This window comes from Furipterus horrens, unplaced genomic scaffold (genome assembly GCF_987537825.1).
Source record: "Furipterus horrens unplaced genomic scaffold, mFurHor1.1.pri manual_scaffold_5, whole genome shotgun sequence".
In the NCBI taxonomy this organism is placed as follows: Eukaryota; Metazoa; Chordata; class Mammalia; order Chiroptera; family Furipteridae; genus Furipterus; species Furipterus horrens.
The window spans coordinates 63,372,366-63,392,997 of record NW_028327175.1 but is presented as its reverse complement, the minus strand read 5'-3'; the positions used below and the strand labels follow the sequence as shown (position 1 = coordinate 63,392,997).

At 32.8% G+C, this 20,632-nt stretch overlaps 1 protein-coding gene across 3 annotated transcripts in view; it reads left to right on the top strand.

Moving 5' to 3' along the window:
• The window catches only part of MCTP1 (multiple C2 and transmembrane domain containing 1), a 473,957-nt gene that overhangs the window by 254,920 nt on the left and 198,405 nt on the right, over positions 1-20,632 (top strand). Inside the window, exons 6-8 of one of the 3 annotated variants that reach the window (XM_090276499.1) lie at positions 3,560-3,598; positions 10,560-10,619; positions 15,989-16,066. The exons of 1 other annotated variant lie outside the window; for it this stretch is intronic. In XM_090276499.1, the coding sequence (XP_090132625.1) occupies positions 3,560-3,598; positions 10,560-10,619; positions 15,989-16,066 (177 nt within the window). The remainder of the gene's footprint in view (positions 1-3,559; positions 3,599-10,559; positions 10,620-15,988; positions 16,067-20,632) is intronic. One more of the 3 variants, XM_090276497.1, reaches the window with a different exon arrangement.

Genomic DNA, 20,632 nt, shown 5'->3' with positions numbered 1-20,632 from the left:
TAAGAAAATGCTATCAAAAATAGGAAGAAATGGCTAACTGGAAACAGAGAGTACTCAGCATTGAAAAGTGCTAAGATTTCTAAATCACTTAGCTTGTGAGTTTTTTATACATGGTTAATACTGACAATGTATACTATGAATAATGCAGCTGGAATGATTTGTCCTTGTGTGGATTACCAGTTCTGGAAATTAGTAAAACTGAAGAATGAGTTGAAAAACCTATCAGCCTACTGAATCCCCTAAGGCCTCTAAAACATGCAACGTCTAATCCCAGCAATTTAAGAAGTATAGTATGATTAAGTGCCTCAGTGTTTCATAGTTGCTTATATTAAAATGTTGTCCATTGAGTTCATGAGTGAGTCCTTTTTAAAAATTCCGGATGTGAGTATATGCTTGTGTGTGTGTTTGTGTGTATAACATTTTTAAGTTTCAACCATTGTTTGTACAAGAAATTAAAATCTTCATGGGGGCATGCTGATGAGTCACATGACACAACTGTCATTTTCATTTTGAATTTTGTCCTGTTTTTGATCCCTCAGAAGTGTGTAGTGCATACAGGTGTGTCCTGTGTATGATATTTTGGTCTGAGAGTGAGTTCTTTCTGGCTCTTTTTCTAGTAGAGTTCAACCCACAACTTCCTTCATTGGAGAATTTGTGAAATAAAAGTGAGTTAATTTGTGTTGCACACTCTCTTAGATAACCTAGACCTATGAATTGCTTGGCTAATAAAAAATAGAAAATTTCTAAGAAACATGTGATTTGAGCCTAGTTGGCCTTTAGTGAATTAAAATTTTTTCATATTGGTTTATTTTTGAAAATTTCTGAATTATTTCATAGCTAACATTTGGAAAAAATCCACCTATGAAAATGTGATATGTTTTATCATATGTAAGTACTATAATATCTACACCAATTCTGTGATTTTCTTTTACATATAGACATTTAATTGCCTAAAATAATCACTACAGCAAAAAATAAAAGCAAAAGTGGACTGTGATTGTGGAATCTTTTAAAAAAGTAATCAGTTTTGCAGCACTGTCACAGATACATTTTTGTGCTACTTATCTTTTATTGGTCCCAAATAGAACTGAGTTGCCATTGAAGGATTTTAATTATACTGTAATAATATTAGTTAAGGACACTTTCAAAAACAAATTCATATGTTTCTCAGCTGAAGATCATAGAGCAAAAAAACCCAAATCTTCTTTTTCTATAATTTGCTTCATCTCCTATCTTTAACATTCCCTAAACAATCTTTCTTTTCTAACATGACTCACAGATAGAAAAGGTAACAATATTAATACTGTGTTGAATTCACTTAAAAAAAGAAAAACTTTTCTACTGTTTTCAGTTTTATTGAACATATATGTTAACCCAACCACCTGGAAAGAAAAAGAAACTTGGGAGTGGGATACTCAAAGCCATTGTTTAGCTTGCTGTTTTGGCTCAAAAAGCAGAAAATTTTAAATAAGATCTAGGGCCATTTTGAGAGTCACTGGGTCTAATAAAAGAACTGAAGATACTGAATCAAGAAAATAATGAATTGGTTTCCATGCCTGTCAAATCTTTCATATTTATACTTAGGGAAAGTACTACTCAACTTTTGTTCATATCAATGTCCCAATCTGAAAAATAATACCGTGCAGCCTGTTTGTAAAGCCAATTTTGAGAGATAGGAAAAATGCCAGCCCTATAGTTTGTTTTACATATTGAAAGTGAATTGCACGCAGTGGTTCTGAGTCAAGGGATGTATGTGGCTTTGACCTGCAGTAGTGAATCTGTATACTATTGAGTAGCGTTACCCTAAAATTCAACCCTTACCTATGTTCTTAGTTTCTGTTTTATAGTATAATGTTTCCTACAGGATGAAATTTTATAAGATTCTTAGATACTAATGATGATGGTAAATGGCCATGAGTTAAGAGATTTTACTTTTTGATTTTTCGTAATTGTTCTGTTTGTTTGACTCAAAACGTTGCCTCTAGAAATTATCATTCTTTGTCCATTGAAATTCTGCTTTCTGAGAAAGTAGAACATTTATCATCTGACTCCTAATAGGACAGTTTTTGTGAATATGTCATACCACACAGGTGTTTGGTTTCCAGTTGCCTTTTAGTGATGGTGAAGAAAGTGGTGGTGGTAATAATGATGATGATGATGATGCTGATTGCAATAACTTACTTTACATCAACAACAAGCATTTATCACCCATCTGCTACAAGCGCATCTCCACAGCCCAATGGAGAGTTTTGTTGCTTCAAAATAAATTGGACATTAGTACTTAGAAGACATATAAAATCCCTCTATAATGGTATTTAATAACAATGCTTTGCATTTTCTAGCTCCATTTGGGGAAAAGAAGGGGGAATTGTTATAACCTTAGGAAATCTGTTACTCGTCCATATTTTTGTCAATATTTAACACAAAACATCTACAGAGAAAATATAACCCATAAAGCCACTATCTATGGAAAAGAGGAAGATACCTTATCTTTGATAATTTTATGCTTTTCTCATTTCTTACTCTAGAACTTCTACTAATTTCCTTGTCTTAGTTTAAGCTAAAGGTTGCCTTCTATATGACATAATCTTATATTAAAATCTTTTCTTTCTTGTATTTTTGTAATTTATGAGTGGTTTCTAAAATTGCCCTGCTTTATAGTGAATTCTGCTGAAGGAGATATAGTTCTCAAAGGTACAAAAGCACTTTCTTTATACACAAATATGGCAAGCATTTCTATAAGCTATATTATTTGTTCCAGATATTCCCTATTCTCCAGTTCATCTGCCTTAAAGACAATGATAAAGCTAAGAGAGGGTAAAAAACTTAATCAGAAAGTTAATACCTCAGTGTTCATTGAGAAATTTTTAAAACTGGAAAGGAAATTTTAAAAATCTTTGTATTTTTATGACTTACTTTATGCAAACAACCAATGATCTTAGGCATTTATCATAATTTTCCATAACCTTAATTAAAGCTTGTAGCCATAAATATTTCTTACTAAGACACACACACACACACACATAAAACTAGTTTAAAGGATATGTTATGGCTAAACATTTAGCAGGAAGATCTACTATTAACCATCACAATATGTACCATTTTTCTCAATTGAAAGCATTTACAGATCCTGATGTAATTAAAGATTAACTGGAAGGAGAGGCAATTCTAAGATGCCTTTAAAGCAACAGATTTTGAACATATTTGCCTGATAAAGTCATGGTACATCCTCAACCTTTCCCACCAAAAGGAAGAATCACCAGTCATGTGGTTTTTTTGTGTGTGTCAATAATTAAGATATTTAAAATTTTCTATTCTATTTAAAATATAATCTCCAATTTTTCTGTACACAAAAATAAAACAAACTTTCACCAGAAAGACTGCTTGAATGTTAAAGGTACTTCTTCCAGCTCTGCGTATGCGAAAAACAATTTGTCTCTTATAATTATTGCTTGGAAATGTTTACTGTTTAAATGTTAAGCCTCCTCTAGAAACCACTTGGCTGCCCTATTCTATACTTAAGTGATAAGATAATAAAAATGCTTTATTTCATTTACAGACAATGCTAATGAGGAAGAGTTGGAAAAGATCAAGTAAGGTAATGCTTAGCATGTGATCTTTCAGCTTTTCTTGTTGAGAAATATCAATCAACTGCTTTCCCAAATCTCTCTCATACCTCTTCAAATTATACCACGGGATTTCATCACTCTTCAATTATTTATTTTTTCCCATTAACTTCCAGCAAACCATGTGTTTCTTTTTAAGTAAATAGAAGTCACACTGATCAGTTGCACCCAAATCATCCTCTTGCTAATATCTGGTCACTTCTCAGCATCATTCTCAGCATCTGGTTTGTTACCTATACCACAGGGTCTAGAAAATGTCTTCTCTAGATCAGTAATGAAAGGATGAGGTGAGGGTAGGAACAACTTCCAAGAAAAGAAAAAAACATGTAACTTACTGTTTCTGTTCACCAAATATTGTGCCTAAGGCTTTCTAAGCTCAGATGTCCCTGTATTGCTACATCTTTGGAGCATATAATGAGGGCAATTTTTCATCATTGCTTCTTCTCATTTCAGCTCTTGAGCGTGAGAAGAGTTTATGGTTCCTATAACTTATTAAGTCCTGATTTTGATAACTTGTAAAATGTGTAAGATATAAACTAAGCTTCTAATTTATTCAGTGGTGGTACCACTCATAGACACAAATAAGTGTCGAGATGAAATTGACTTTTATGCGAATATTCCTTAAAGTAAATTAAAGGGATTTTGTTTGTAAAAATCTTATTTCTCAAATTTCTATTTAAGAAGTCAGCATTCTTTTTTAATAGTGACTAATTTTTTTAGACCCTGGAACATGAGTCTTTTCTTTTTCCATTCTGATTGAATCATGCTATTAAGTTTTCTTTATTTTTGCCATTTTTGTTACTGTGATGGGAGAAAACATATCAAAATATTTTTGCACTTATGATAATGTCTTAATTGCTTTAGTATGTATAACTTACTATTTTCTTCCCAATTTTTGTAGAATTAATGACCAAAAGATAATTCAACTCACAAAAATGGTCAAAAATGCAAAACATTTTAAGGAAAGCTGCTGGATATTCTGATTTAGTGTTCTTGTTCTTGTTTTGTTTTTGTTTTTTTTTACTGACCAGAATAAAGTTTCAAGAAGTCTTTATTTTTAAACATTTTATTTATTTATTTTTAGAGAGAGGGGAAGGGAGGGAGAAAGAGAGGGAGAGAAACATCACTGTGTGATTGCCTCTCACGCACCCCCAACTGGGGACCTGGCCCACAACCCAGGCATGTGCCCTGACCAGAAATCGAACCGGCAATCCTCTGGTTCACAGGCTAGCAATCGATCCACTGAGCGACACCAGCCAGGGCCTTAAGAAATCTTAAAGAAATGTTTGCACTGTTCATATTTGTATAACATTTTTTCTTTTTAATTGTACTTCAACATTAGTGTTATATTAAAAGTATGTATTTTTAAAATTTTTACAGGTTGGCTTTCCTCATTTGGTATCAGTAGTATAATATATTTATGTAAAAACTTGTACTCTATTAATATGTGGCAATATTCTCCATTCCAGATGTAATTAAGATGTAATGCTAAAGAAGGATATTGTGTAATATTTAGTATTAAATAGTAAGCATGATCCATTTTATTGTAGCATGAAAAAGAATAAATATGAAGATTCTTTAATTCATTTAATTTATATTTAAATTTAATTTTAATGATAAATTAACTAAACATAAATCTTTCTTTGACCTACAAAAATAGGTAAAATTAATAATAAATTTCAAACTCTACTATTTTTATATCTAAAATTCTTTGTTTTTATTAATAATCCATTTGTACATTCAAATAGGTACATATTTCCTGCTTGCTGTTAAAGATACAGAATTCCTGGTGTCTAACTCTACACTCATTGTGGTTCTTGGCAGATTATTTTTAGTGTCTATGGTAACATGGCTTTGGGGTTTTTAGCCTAAGAGAGTTCCAATTTTATAATATTTGTTGAGGGTATAGAATATTAAAGAAAGGAAAATCAGTTCACTCATTTTTTTTTTCCTATGAGAACATACTAAACAATTGATGATGAATTCAAATGGTTCCTGTCTCCTAAAATATTTGCCATATTTGCCCATATTGGTATCACAAGAGAAGAACATTAAATTCAAAATTCAGGGGAAGTTTGACATTTCTGTTACCACCAATCTGCCATCCTTCTCACACACTGAAACTGCTCCCACAATTCTTTTCTCCATGGAATAAAGGAAAAGGGATGATGTTCAAGTTCAACAGTCCTTTCTCATCCGTAGTTTTGCTTTCCATGGTTTCACTTACTTACGGTCAATCCTGATTGAAAAACATTAAATAGAAAATTCCAGAAATAATTTATAAATTTTAAATCGTGTGTCTTTTTCTTAGTGTGCTGAAATCTCAAACTGTCCCACTCCATCCAGCTTGCAATGTGACTCATCGCTTTGTCCAGAGTATCCATGCCGTATACTTCCCCTCCTGTTATTCTCTCAGTAGCCACCTTGCTTATCATATCAGATATCAGAGAGACAAAGACCATATCTGCATAACTTTTATCACCATATGTTGTTATAATTGCTCTATTTTATTATTAGTTATTATTGTTAACCTCTTGACTAATTTACAAATTAATCTTTATCATAGGTCTGTATGTACAGGAAAAAACATAGTGTCTACAGGGATTGGTACTGTCTGGTTTCCATCATCCCCTGGGGGTCTTGGAATTTATCCACTGCAGCTAAGGGGGCACTACTGTAAACTGTGCTTTCTGAGAAACTAAGAGATAAGTGACTATATTGTGTAGTTTTGCATTACTGTTTATTATGTTATGGTTTTGTGAAAATGCATCTCTTTTTTAATTATTTAAACCTTTTCTAAAGACCTTGTGTAAGGACTTTTCCTCTTTTATTATTGGAGAGAGGATATAATTTATTTGCATTACATTTAAATATAGGTATCTTATTTTTTATATAACTATGCTCAAAATCAAAGGTGAATTTTTCATACAAATAGGTCATTTCTTTGAATCATAATATACGGAATGAGGTCTTTTGCTTTTTGTATCAGGGCTGTGATGTACAACCTATCTTTGAGTGTCAAACGTTAATATAAAGCCTGAGACTTATAAACTTTGTGACAAAAACTTACACATAGTCAGATAATGTTACATATTCTTTTCATTATGGAGCTTTTTTAAATTTCCTTGTATTTTTTCAGAAGTAATATAGCCATGGAGAGGGGAAAAGCTAAATTTACACTATGTTTTTACAAGTACAAGTGAATCAGCTCATGGCATTTCCCTTTGCTTAAATATCTGCTTGTCATTTTCGTCATCTTGCCAACATTGGATTCTTTTGATGGAAATCTTATTATCTGTGGCACTCATATAACATGGGTTTGTATTTACTATTGAAAATAAGAGATGAATAGCCAACATGACAACAAAGAAGTTGTAATTGTTGGTCAAGACCAACATATATTATTTGGAGTAAATGTGCTACTACCTAATAATTAGTAGGAAAAAGTATACCTAAACTTACCTCTGAAAAGCAAGGATGTGTAAAATATGTGCTGTCTTTGAATGGTATGTTAGACAGTAAATTATGAAATCCGTAACACCTCCTCTTCTGGGTATGGTAACATCCTTTAAAACGTTATGTTTTTTTTTTTTTATCAACACACTTCCCATCATATATATTTTTAATTCTCCCTCATCTTCAGTAGTTACAGAAAAATGTAATTTTCAGAAGAAAGGGATCTATGTCTCTCTAAACTTGCGCAACTGGATAATTATCCAAGTCAGAGTTTTACTTGCATGACAAAATGTACTTGGCAGAGAAATGGTAATACTTTGAATTAGTGCGATATTTTATTCTTTAGAAGAAGCTTATCATTGATAATTTATTCTAAGGTTAAATTATTCAGCAAGAAAGTTTCATGAGCTCAGAAGAGAAGATGTATATATATTTTGTGAATAAATTTTGTGGGGTCAAACAAAAAATGGAAAAAATAATGAAATAATTGCCTCTATCAGACAGTAAGCAGAAATTATTTTACACTCCATTGTGTGTGTGTATGTTTACAGAGAAGAATGAGTTTACCAGTGGATGTGGTCATAATAAACTTATATGCTTTCAATAAATCACGTTAATTGTATGAGAAATAACCACTGTGATCATATATACACATGTTGCAATTGATAGTCTCAACAGTAAATTTAGAATTGTTTTAAGAAGAGTTCATTCTCTGAATAATATAATATAGACTGTGATGATGTCTCATTAACATATCCTCTGTTATTTAATGGCTTATTTTTAAGTAATATATCTTTTTAATAAAGATTTTATTATAATCACTTAGCATAATTTTAATGAACTATAAAACACTTTACTCACTGGTTGCATGAAGTAATTTTTAATAAGACTTTTGGCAAGGATATTGTTAATTTAAACTAGAGGACAACTTTCAACTCTGTAAATCTTCGGGGCATAGTTAAACCTGACACCTTGTATGGCACATTAGAAAGGCATCAGTGAAAACCTCTAAGTGCTTTAGTTTAAGAAATGGTAGAGAAACAAATTAACCCATTTTTAAGAATCTCATACAGTCAGTCAGAAATAGTAAAAAAAAAAAAAAAAAAAAAGTCATTGTTTTTAATTATCAGGTTCTTTCTACAAATACCTTATATCCTGATAATAAATAGGTAATTTTTTTAAAAACTGTGAACAACATAAACTTTTCTGTTCATTAATGCTGTCAACTGTGGGTGACCAGAATGGTTTTTCATTGGTGCCTCATTTCAAATTATTATGTGTATGTATTTGAAAAATTAGATGCTTCCATATTTTTGAAGAAAATATAAAATTCTTTTAGAATCCTTACTTTGCCACTGTTTATATTCCCAACTCTGTGTTATTTATAAATGCTATAAAGTCAATCTCATAATTAAGGCTGATGAATTCCAAAATGCAGCAATGAATAAAGGGCAAATAGCATAAGTGTTTCTTCACACACAACTGTATTTTTACCTCAATTAACTATACTTCTAAAATTAAAAAGATATTAATCATTAAAATCCACCCCCCCCCCAAATTCATCAATCTCATTTTTCCCTTTGCATACTAGTCACCGAATTAGGTCATTATCCTCTGTGTTCACCTGAGGGAGAATGAAAATGTGGAGTTGGTGCAGTTTCAATATTAGTCACCTTAGAGCATCAAACGTTTAAATGAATTTACAATACTTTTAAATGCTAAAAGGTTGTCTTATTTGTTGTAACCATCTTGAGTGTAGAGCCAAGACCTTCACATCTATTTATGTTGCCTTAACATATTTTACGTTAAGATAAAACTTACTGTTAGTTGTACAGCTTGTGTTACTGATTCTGGGGAAATTACAGTATTTGTGTAAGGATACTTCAAGCAATTATTTATTTAATACAATACTTGAAAATTTTTTCACATGTTGCTAACCATGGTGCTTAATTAAATAATAACTGAGAATCAAAATAAGAAAAGAATTGGAAATAGAAAAGGAAAATATGCACCTTTTCTAAAAATTAGAATAAGGTTTTTTAGTTAAACAATAGTGTAGCATCAAAAAAAGACTGCAATCATTCCATGTAAGGTTTGTACCCCAATGTACAAATACTAGTGTATTCTTTAAGGATCATTTTCAGAAACTAATTTGATAATGTGCTAAGTATGACAGATGAGAACCATAGCTGTAAATTTAAACAAATTATAACTTTGTAGTGATGGTAAACCAATGTCTTAAACTCAAGACTTTTTCCCTATGACCTCTGACATTAGTCATGTTACCTAAGCAAACCCTATGCAGGTAACTTGGGAAGCGTAATTAGTTTCTTTAAGAAATAGAGTTCATGTGAAAAGCACAGGTAGATTGCATAGATGAACACTGATGTAATTTTACTTTTAAACTTAAATTATTCAAATTGCTGCACACCCTAAGGTACTTTAGTTCATTATTATTTTCAGATAGTTTTGGCTTCCCATTTGGAAGGGCTATGTTTCTTCAACCAAATAAAACTTAAGTGACTAACACTCAATCAACAAATATTTATTGAGCATCTACTATGCATTAGGCATCATTTGAGAGGCTGGAACACTGCAATCTTAGTTGCTAACACAAAACCATAGAGTAATCAAAGAAGCTACAGAACTCCTCCTTTTCATCACAGTGTCAAAGGTTGATACTTTTTCATAACTGTCATCAGTTTCCCTTAATTTTACCATAAATGACATCCAGGTACAGAATGCAAAACATTGAAGTTTAAAGGATGCATGCAATTTATATTTTCTGTTTAAAAGCAAGTAACTATGTTTTTGATTTCCTAAAATCAATTTAGTTTCACATTATAAAATCTGAGGATTAAATAGTAAAATAGCCAACATTAATTCATTGCTTTGTTTCCAGCCCAATAGTTACCTTTTCCAGTATCCATCTCTTTTAAAATTATTTTTGGAAAGTTCAAGCTAAGTCATATATGTACATATATGGGGTATATATAATAAAACTAGGAAGATTTTAGTAAGATATTAAACCAAATTAACTAGGTGTGTGTTTATAACTAATATTTCTGCTATCATTCTTTAAAAACACTCTAAAGATCTGTGGTGTTATATTGTTTTATTAAAAGGAACAGATATTATCTGGCTTATTTCAAATTCATAAAATATGTTTAAACAGTTCTTTCTAGAATAAAATGTTAGACTTTCAGATATAGTAATCAACAATTGAGAATTAAGAGGTAAGTAGACCCTTTTAAAAATTACAGAAATTATTCTCTCTACACTTTATTACTATTGATATCAAATATGAATAAGATAAAAGCATTAATTTATCCAAGGGAAGAAAAGTTACAATTTATAAAGACCCAGAGTATGTTTAGGATATATAATTTTGGGGTTTTTATTTGTTTTGAATTTGTTGGACTAATAAAGTATTCTCAAGATCACCTCAAAATTTAGCTAAATATTTGTTTTTTTTAGGAACTCTCAAAAAATGAAGTGGTTGGATCTTATTTCTCTGTGAAGTCTTTCTTTTGGAGGGTAATGTCTAAATCCTTTTTATTAATAATCTTGCCTTTTGGTTTTGAATAGTAATTTTGAAAGTTAAATAAGAATTAAGAAATTTACTTTTAAAAATAGGCTCTCAGATATATTAAAGATATATTAACTTGCCTTCTTTATTGACTTTGATTTTAAGTCATTCAGGTGACTGACTCCTTTCTCCACTTGTAAAAACTAAGAACTTCATACATTTAATGCATTGCTTTGAAGTCGGTTTCTTGTGGGACTAAGTTTATCCCAAATTCTTAAAAGCTTAGGGGCCCACGGACCTCATGGAAATATGATGGAACTGTCTAGAGGTCCATTTAGGTTCCTTTTCCCCCTTCTTTTAAAATCTGCTCCATTTTTTTGAGAAAAAATTTCTTCTATTGCAGTGATCTTATACTATATATATACCAGATAATCAGTGCTCTTTCTTTGAAAAAAATTTTATGAATTAGAAAACAGCAACTCTACTTTTGATTTAAATTAAAAAAAAGAAAATTCCACAGAGAATTTTTTTTAAATGCCATTCCAATTTAGTACTATTTACTCTTTCATGACTTAAACATAATGGACTGTGTCTCCTTTTTCCTCTGCTATCATTCTGTATTATGCACAGCATGATTTATTACTAATGCACTTCCTACTTTGCTTTCAAGAGTTACCCTCTTTGAAAATTCACACTTGGTACATGATTACCTTAGCAATAGATATTGCAATGAAAATGCTACACTCATAGGGCTTTGCCATTTTCTTTCTTTTATTTATTTTATATTTTTGGCTCTTAACTGGCTCATGACTGAAAACTACCTTTCTCCTTCAAAAGTGTAAAATTTGTTGCAATGACTCTTAAGCCGACTGCAGGTACTAGAGAAGTCCTGCATTTACTTGACAATGAGCAACACACACTTTTTTTGTGCAGCTTTTTATTGTTGTGAGCTGATTTTAATTATTATAGCCTCTTTTCTTTCAATTTACTGAGGGCTGCCTTTACTGATGTTATTCTCTACTTTTGCTAAAATAATGATAATTCTTTTTATATGTTCTTGCATTACCCATGAACACACAGAGTGGCTGCTTTTAAACTGTTCTATTATGCTAAATAGAAAATGGAATTTTTTCAAAAATTTCTCTCTGTTGTTTTTTTTTTAAGACCCACAAATACGGTGAATTCATATGGCACACTCCTTTGCCAAGAGAGCAGAACTCAGGGTGTTCTGTGCTGGGTTTGTCTGTGTGCAGCCAATGTGCAGACTTATCCTTATGAATGAAGGGTTGCTACCAGAACCAACTCCATATGTAATACTTTTTAAAGATTTCCCTTTCAAATGACTCTTTCAACATCTTTCCACTTTGTTATTCCAAATTAGTCTTCTGTTTATCAGCACTTTCCATTTGGTTGTGTTCATCCTTAAGTACTCCCTATTAACCATTCTAAAGCTCTTGAACTGTCTTATTTTAGAATAACAAATATGCAAATTTAAAAGATAGCTTTTTATTTTGTATTTTAGGTACAGTCATCTAATGTCTTTTTTTCTGAAAATATGTTGAGTGACAAACAAATTGAATCATAAAGGCCAAACCTTCAGTGGTCATTTATTTTACCAATAAGGAAGTTAAGACCTAGAGAAGTGAGTTCATTGGCCTATAGTACCTAGATGGTATGTTCAGGACCAATATTTTTCTCTCTGAATGTCATAGGAAAAAATGTTTTGGTGACGACTTAAAGCAGCAGTGTTCCTTTTTGGGTTGATGGTGAATAGAGATTTGCTGTATAAATAGAGCTGCATCTTGGTTTGTCTTAGTGACACCCTTCCAAATTCTTCTTGCATTATGTGACCCCTCTCCACAGCTTCTTATACAACTGATGGATGGATGCATTTCTGTGATGTCGCAGTGTTTGAGGTTCCATTTTGCCAAATCCATGACCAAGTCTATTTTTGATGAGTATGACCTTTCATAGTCACATTTAAGGGTCCTTCTGAAAACTGACCTCATTTCTCTTTGCCCAAGCAATATTTGTATTCTGATGAACTTTAAGAAGACAGGTGTATGAAAGAAGGTTTTCCATAGACATTTTCAGACATGCAGATAACCTAAATAGCTCAAATAACATATTCCATAAAGAATGTATGTGTGCTTTGTGAGTTAAACAGGATGTGATTTGAAAGAAAATTTTACCAGCTTGTTTATAGAGACCAGCACATGTGACCAGGAGATAGCAGCTGAGTTACAGTGAGTGAAACTGAATCTTGGTGAGAACTTGCTCAAGTGAATATCAGTGCTTATTTGCTCTATCTTAATTTTCTGGAGAGCAGAACAATGGAAAGAAGTGACTGAAGTTATGTAGGGATATTCCAACTTTCCAAAAGGTTAGCATTTATAATTTAACAAAACACATTATCTTAGGGCACAAAACATTAAGAGGTGGGTATGGCAATCACCATGTCTTTCACACAATTTAATAAAAATTATGTAAAACCATCTGGATTACACTAAGTCAGAATTTCACTGAAGACTTTTAACTTTTAATTGAAAGATGGTAACTTAATATAATGTTTTTCAAATATGTAATACTTTTAAGTTTTTTCCCCCAGTTATCTCATTGATTAGGCATTTAGATTCTGATGATTGAGAGTCAATTGAACAAATCATCTTAGGAGAACACTGTAGTGAATTGAAAATAAATTTTAATATTGCTTAACTAGAGATGGCTGGGCTATGCTGAGATATAGCATATAACGAAATAGCGAAACAGATCATAATATGAAATGGGCAAAAAAGAATGCATGATTATAGAAGCATTTGGCATTCTGTAAGAGCCCACCTTATAGTCGGGTGAAACAGAAGTGTGGTGGAAGGAAGACCCTGCACACCAAGGAGAAGAGGTATTGGCTTGGTAAAGCAAGAATGTGATCCTCTGCCAAAGTGCTTATATTCTGAACAACTCAAGTGCATGTGGCATACACACCCAAGAAGAGTTTGGCTATTATTTCTATCTTTAGGAATGAAAGTAAGATGCTCAGAAAAAAACGTGTAACTTTTAATTAAAAGTCTCACCAAAAAAAAGCATTTGTAAATCAAACCCAGAATGCATTACCTTTTTTTTTTTTTTTTAACCATATTACTGGTGAAAACTGAGATTACTTTAGCAAACCAACAAGGTTACAGCATATATGATGATTTTTTATTAGTATATATTTTGAACAAATATAGTAAAGGGTTAAGAAACTTTTGGCCGCAATTAAGTTTAGGGAGGGTAGTTAAAACATTTGAAGTATACATAAATACCTTCTTGACACCGGGAAGCAGTAGATATAGGAAAGAAACTTGAAGGATTATAGTGTCAGTGAATCATCTTCTAAGAGAAAAGGGATCGAAGCTTTATTATTAGACGAGACACTTCAGACTAGGCTGCACAAAGCACCGGGCCAGTTTTCTGTAAAGGCAATCCTGTTTTAGAGGGTGGATGTCTGTGGAGCAAATCTACTTGTTGGCCTTCATCATCCAGGTGCAATTCACAGGAATAGACTCAGCAGGAAAAGGAAAGGATAGAGCATGTCTGTGCCTGGGATTGAGCTAGTAATTGTTCCACGCTCCAGGCTTTGCAGCACAAAACAGTCATTCTAGGCGGTCATTATCTTCTCTTTGTAGTGTCTCAGTGGATCATTTGATTAAATAAAAGCACGTTCACCTCTGTGCTAAAAATAGAGGAAAGGGCTAACTCCACACACAGCTATTGTAACGACACAGGCTATGTCTTTCATTCCAGATTCACAGTGTCTGAGTCTCATTTGGAAGGATTAGGTTGTATACAGGTAATAAAATCCAGAATAACAAAAGCTAAGGATTATTTGCACATATCAGGAGATTAGTATGGTTGAGTGTTCTTTTAGCCACATGTCAAGTCTCAATAGACTGTTTTTCGGGGGAGAGGTTTTGATCTGATTGTTGATCAGGCTATCTACTGTTACTAGTGATTCAGTTTTTCAATAAATATAATTAATACAATTTATTAACTAGAATTGGAATATATAAGTGCTCTCAGTTTATATGCAAGATTCTACAACTTCACTACTTTATTAATAGTCAATTGGCTATCATTTCTTATGGAGTATAGTTAATGCTCAAATGCTTTACTGAACAATATATGCTCGAGTTCTTACCATGTGCCTACTTTTACTTCCTCTAAGCCCCAGATTAGCCTTTCTCGATAAGTAATACCCAGGAATATATTTTATCTAAATGTAAGTCAAAATACTTCAACAAATCCTGTTCAAGTTAACTTCTTTCTTTTGTATCATGAACTTCGCAGGCTCTGTCCCCAAAATGAGATATAGTGGGCAATATCATCAATTAGGTATCAACAACTCTAGATTCAAATACTAGCCTTGCGAATCTCTAGCCATTTGGCTTTGAGTGTGGTATTTATCTTCTCTGTGCCTGAGTTTCCTTACCTTAAAGATGCTTGTCATGAAAAGCACTGGAGTATGAAAACTCCAGCACATAATAGCTGCTCAATACATGTTTATTTCTTGCTGTATGAACTAATCTGTCTTTCAGACTGGCCTAACCCAATCCACTGTGGATGTTCTTAAAGCTGGTGACTCTAATCTCATCATACTATTGTCTGGAAACTGTCTAGCTGCTCTAGAAGACATTTGATACAAACTGTTAGCCCCACCATAATTTCCTTCCAGTGTTTCTTGTTCAGATGTATCTTTCTTAATTCATCTCTTGCTGCTCTTGGTTGTAGCACTAATGAGACCTTTGAGTTGTTTTTTTAGTAACAAAGGCAACGAAGGCAATTGTTTTATAGGGCAAAATTTCTCTGTGACTTTAAACATATCTCTTTATAGAATATTAACATGTAGGATGCAGTTAACATGGCCATAGTTATTTTCTGTTCATGTGACATTTATTCTTCTAGAGCCTTATCACTTCTTTTGACATTGGAAGTAAAAAAATTATTGTTGAAAACAATCTCAAAAACTTTTTGATACAACAGACTTGGGAGAAGGATTCTTTCCATGATTTCTTTGCTATGTTTCTTTTTCTGCTACACCTATTAACAAAAAGCAGAAATCACTCAAGTGGGATCTATCACCATATAATCTCTGTCCTTTATTTTCCTGACCACTGCAGCATTATGCTACTAAAGAAAATAGAGGCTGGAAACTATATCATTGCATTGACATTTATCTTCATAGTGCTAGGAGATATTTTTTTGACAGTGATTTAAGAAGCAAATACATATATTTTCAAATAATGGTTTTTGAAGCGTAATGCTAAACTCTGATTGCAATGAGGTGTTGATAGTGGCGCAAAGCTTTCCCGTACAGCTCTGATCGTTCATTTCCATCCAGACGTGCGGCAGGCCTGCTTTTCCTGTCCTGGGCTTCTGCAGAGCAGAGCTTCAGAGTGCTTATTACCAAAATGCACAAGTAAGTTCCACCATTCAGTTTATTTATTTTTTTCTGAGCTTGCATGAGCTGTGATTCTCATGGCTGATTTACTTTTCTGAAAACCCATTCCCTGTCCTGACCTCTTTTATACATATGATTAGAAATTGAAATCTTGTATTTCTTTTCAAGGAATAATATACATAAACTAATATTCTCTTTAAACTGCCAGCGTACTAATTCTAAAACCTTACTAGAGATAAATGTCATTGACTAATTGCCTTAGACTTTGAAATGTATATTGATATTCTTTATTAAATCTGACCTTGGATCAATATTCCTTTTGAGAGAATGTCACACTGTGGTACACAAAAATGACGCAGGTCATGTGTTGGAAATATATATGTGTCTCTGCTCCACAAAAACTGATTGTTTCTAGGACGATCAGGCCTGGTGATTTTAAAAAATTGCCCACCAAGACTCAGGGACTGTTGCTTCAAAAGTGTGAAGGTTATTTCTTCCTTTTTCAGAGCTGGTTCTTTGCTTTGAAGTGAGGGTGGTTTTCTATTTTATTTTTTTCTCTCCTCAAATAGAATTCTATTTCAACAAGGACATAGTTGAAAACATTACCTTAGGTAACTAAGCACCAGCTGTAATATGTTAAATTTATTGAGAGATAGCTTGTATTTGTTTAACACTCCTTGCCTCAATAAGTAATTTTTGGTTGACTGATCAATATTCCAGTTAATATGTATTATTTAGATATATTTTATGAGGAAAAAACACTAAGCAAGGAAGGAAATAATAAACAAACTTCACCTAATTTTCACTAGGCTGCTACTTCTGTCTTTAAATGTTCCATATATCCAGATCAATATGCTTTCCTACTCAGTAAATTGAGAAGCAGGACTGAAGGACTTTAATTAGCATGTATCATATCCATGCCAGAGAGTGGATAATGTTATAATTAGAGTAAGCCATTGTATTGGTTAGAACATAGAAGGCCAGTGTGCACACACCTTAGAATGTTTAAAGCAGGGCTTCTCACACTTGCACGTGCATCAGAAGCACCTGGAGCGAGGACTGGTGAAACCTGAGTGCCAGGCCTCCACCCCCAGAACTTCTGATTCCATTGGTCTGGAATGGGGCTAAAGAATTTGAATTTTTAACAAGTTCCCAAGTGACGTTGATGCCATTGCTCTGTGGACTACACTTTGAGAACTGAACTATACAGAGGAAGGAAGCTTGAAACAGAGCAATAAGTGACTCAGAAGGTACCTTGGAGAGCGTTAGAGCTCGTGGTTTTCCGAGGTTTCTCTTCCTTTAGCTTTTGACTTCCACTTGTCACCACTCCTTTGATGAGCACCCCAAACTTTAAAAAATAACTAAAAGTAATAAATTGCTATCCTAAGCAGGTTAAATCTGTGTTTATGAAGTATATATTTTCTAGGCAGGCCCCCCAACACACAGAAACCCCTAACCCTAACTGTCCCCCAACACACAGACAAAAGAGTGCTCTCTGTACACTTGGAGTCCTGGAGTACAGTCTGGAAAACTGTAGTTAAGACATGGCTAAGTCATAGAGTCAGAAATTGCTAGAAAGATGTATGTGGATGTGGATGTTGAGCAGTTCATTTTCAACTATTGCTAACCTGTGTTTATCTCTTCCCCCTTTACTTTGTAATTTTATTTCAAATTCCTATTCTTTGTACTTATACTAAATGCTTATAAGTTCCATGACTATGCAGTTAATCAAATCACAGGTAAATTAATGGAGTTTCTTTTTAGAACAGTACCAATTTAACAAAAAATATTTAAGAAGGAAAAATCACTTTAAAAAATGATATCTGATTAGTATGTCTTTGGAGTCCCCCCCCCCCTTTATTTTTTGTTAAATCTTTTATACAGTTAACCTTAATTTCCACATTCATTAGCCCTGTTTCTGTATAGAAATATTCTCTCTCCCTCTCCCTCCTAGCTTCCTAAGTTGTTTTGTGAATGTTCTTCCAGGTCATAGAAAAACATTTTGTAACAACTAATGACAGTAGGTAAAGTTTTCATTTAGTTCATATTATTTCTGTGAAAGTATGAAGGAGCCCATGGAAGGCATTCTTTGTCCTTCCCACCCTGTAAGTCAAGTTCTTGTTCTCATGTGAAAAATGGGAGGAGGAACACACAAGTTTCAGAGATGGTACCACTCAAGAACCTAACTAAGCCTCGCTGGTTGAAGATGCTGTGTAATCTGGGTTATACCCACTCTTATTTTACTGAGAGCTGTATATGACTTCTGCTTCTAGAGTGCATAGAAAATGCCATAAATACATCCATCAGCAAGCTGGAATATTGTAAGTATGAATACATGCACTCGTATACTGATAAAGTAGAAGGAGATTTCATGTTTTAGTCATGTAAGAAAATCTAGCCTGGAATTTCGAATATATTCAATCCATTTAATGGGAGAGTACTATTCTAGCAACAGTGTACTTAAGTGATTACTTTTAAGCCTAGGCAAGAGTCTCTGCCCTAAAGACCAATACTGGGGAAAACAAAGAAATAAAGGTCAGAAATACTGGAGTCTAGTCACATATCCACTGTTTATTAGACAAACCACTTATTTCTGTGAAAGCATGAAGGAACCTCTGGAAAGCATTCTTTGTCCCTCCTGCCCCATAAGTCAAGTTCTTGTACATCAAATTCTGCATCAATAAAATGAAAATAGCAGGTCTTGCCTTCCTGCTTCATTGGGTTTTAGGGAAAACTATGTGATATAATGTACACATACACACTTTTAAACTCTAAAGTTCTATATAAATGGGTAGTTATTAATTTCTTAGTGTTCACTAAGATAATTATTTCTTCTTATTTGCAAAAAAATTGTTTTTCTTCTTTCCTTCTTTGCCACTCATATTCCTGAACAAATGTTTCAGAGCCCAAATTTAGAACCTGATCTCCTGCTGTGAGAGGTATTCTCAACAGTAGAAGTGGATGGATGGATAGGCAGACAGACACATGGAAATCAATTGCTGCATTATATAATAATAAGTAGTATAAAATCTTAGAACTAAAAAAAAGCCTTGATGATCACTTGGTGTAATAAGTCCTAAACAATGATTTTAATCTGAGAAATCCTTGGTTTCAAGCAAATCCAATGTGGAAACTCAACATGTCAAGCAGGTGGGAGCAGAGGGGCTCTAGCTGAAGTGGGTCATGGAGTCCTTGGTAGTTACAGGTGCTCCATGAAACCTCTGTTGCACTTCAGAACTCTTGAAGCGGCTCTTGAAGCTCACAGAGGTGAGGAATGTAGAGCCAAGATTTCATGTTGCTATTAATAAGGCAGGACCATCAAGCAATGTTGTTCAGAATGTACTAATGACCAAGGCAGGGAAATACGTAATGTGATTTAGAAAGCTGTCCATTGAAATGTTCAAATATTAAAAGTATTGTCTTTTGAAGAATGCAGTTTTCATTTTCCTAATAAAAGCACCCTGAAATGCATGATTTTTGATGATGACAGATAAAAATGTCTGGCAATACTATGGTGTGGAATAAAAATAGGAATTCAAAGTGGGAGAGGGAGTTATACAAAATAGGCCATAATGTTATAACATTAACATAGAAGGAATTAGGTTAAAAGTAGAGCTAATTCATGATTTAGAAGTGGAATAATTTGAAGTTGAGAGAAATGTTGGATTTTTTTCATGAAATGACCATAAGTGAAGAAAACATACTTGACAATATGATACAAACAGCAGTTTCTATGTTACTGAATGCAGATAGTAAAGATTTAACATTTTAGCCACTTTTTCTGGCTTGTTTTATGTGCTATTTAGTTCAAAGAGATTATATGCCTATTTTTAGTAGACTTACTAACTTTCAAAACTTCTGATTTAGTTCACTGACTTAAATACTGTGACTTAGAACTGAGTATAATAAAAATCATTAAAGAAAATGTTTAAATACTAGAGTGAGAAATAAATTCAGAAATGTACCTGCCAATATAGATCACATAAGTAAATTTTAAAAATTTTTATGTAAGTTTCAAGCATAATCAAGACATACTGATTTTGTTTTCTGTTCTTTGATACCTTAAATAGTTCTTTAGTGAGCTGAAACTCCTTTAATATGGCAATAAAGATGCATTTAAAGTGACTAGAACTTATAACTAACCTAGAACTAAAAACCACCTGTAAAATCCATTTGTAACATGGTTTTCAAAAATCCATAAATAATTCAAAATTAAGTATCACAGTGTGGATGTGGGCTTTCATATTTATTTTATTCTAATTTTTATACAGGCATGGTTGACACATGTGAATATTCTCTGATATTCTTGAAGTACCTATAGCTTATAATTTTAAGAGTTGAAAATTATACTTTATTTTGAGCATTCACATTCACCTTTTTTACACAACTGTAAATTTATCATGAGATAGTAATTTTACATTTATTAATTAAGTATTAATAAATAACCCATAAATTATTTTTATTTAAAAAATTTATAACTACTATTTTTTATTTTTGAAAAATTGTGACAACACCAGAAAAGGTAGTGCCAAATGAGATATTTTGGTTTAAAACACAATAAGCTAACATTGTTTTCTTTTGCCA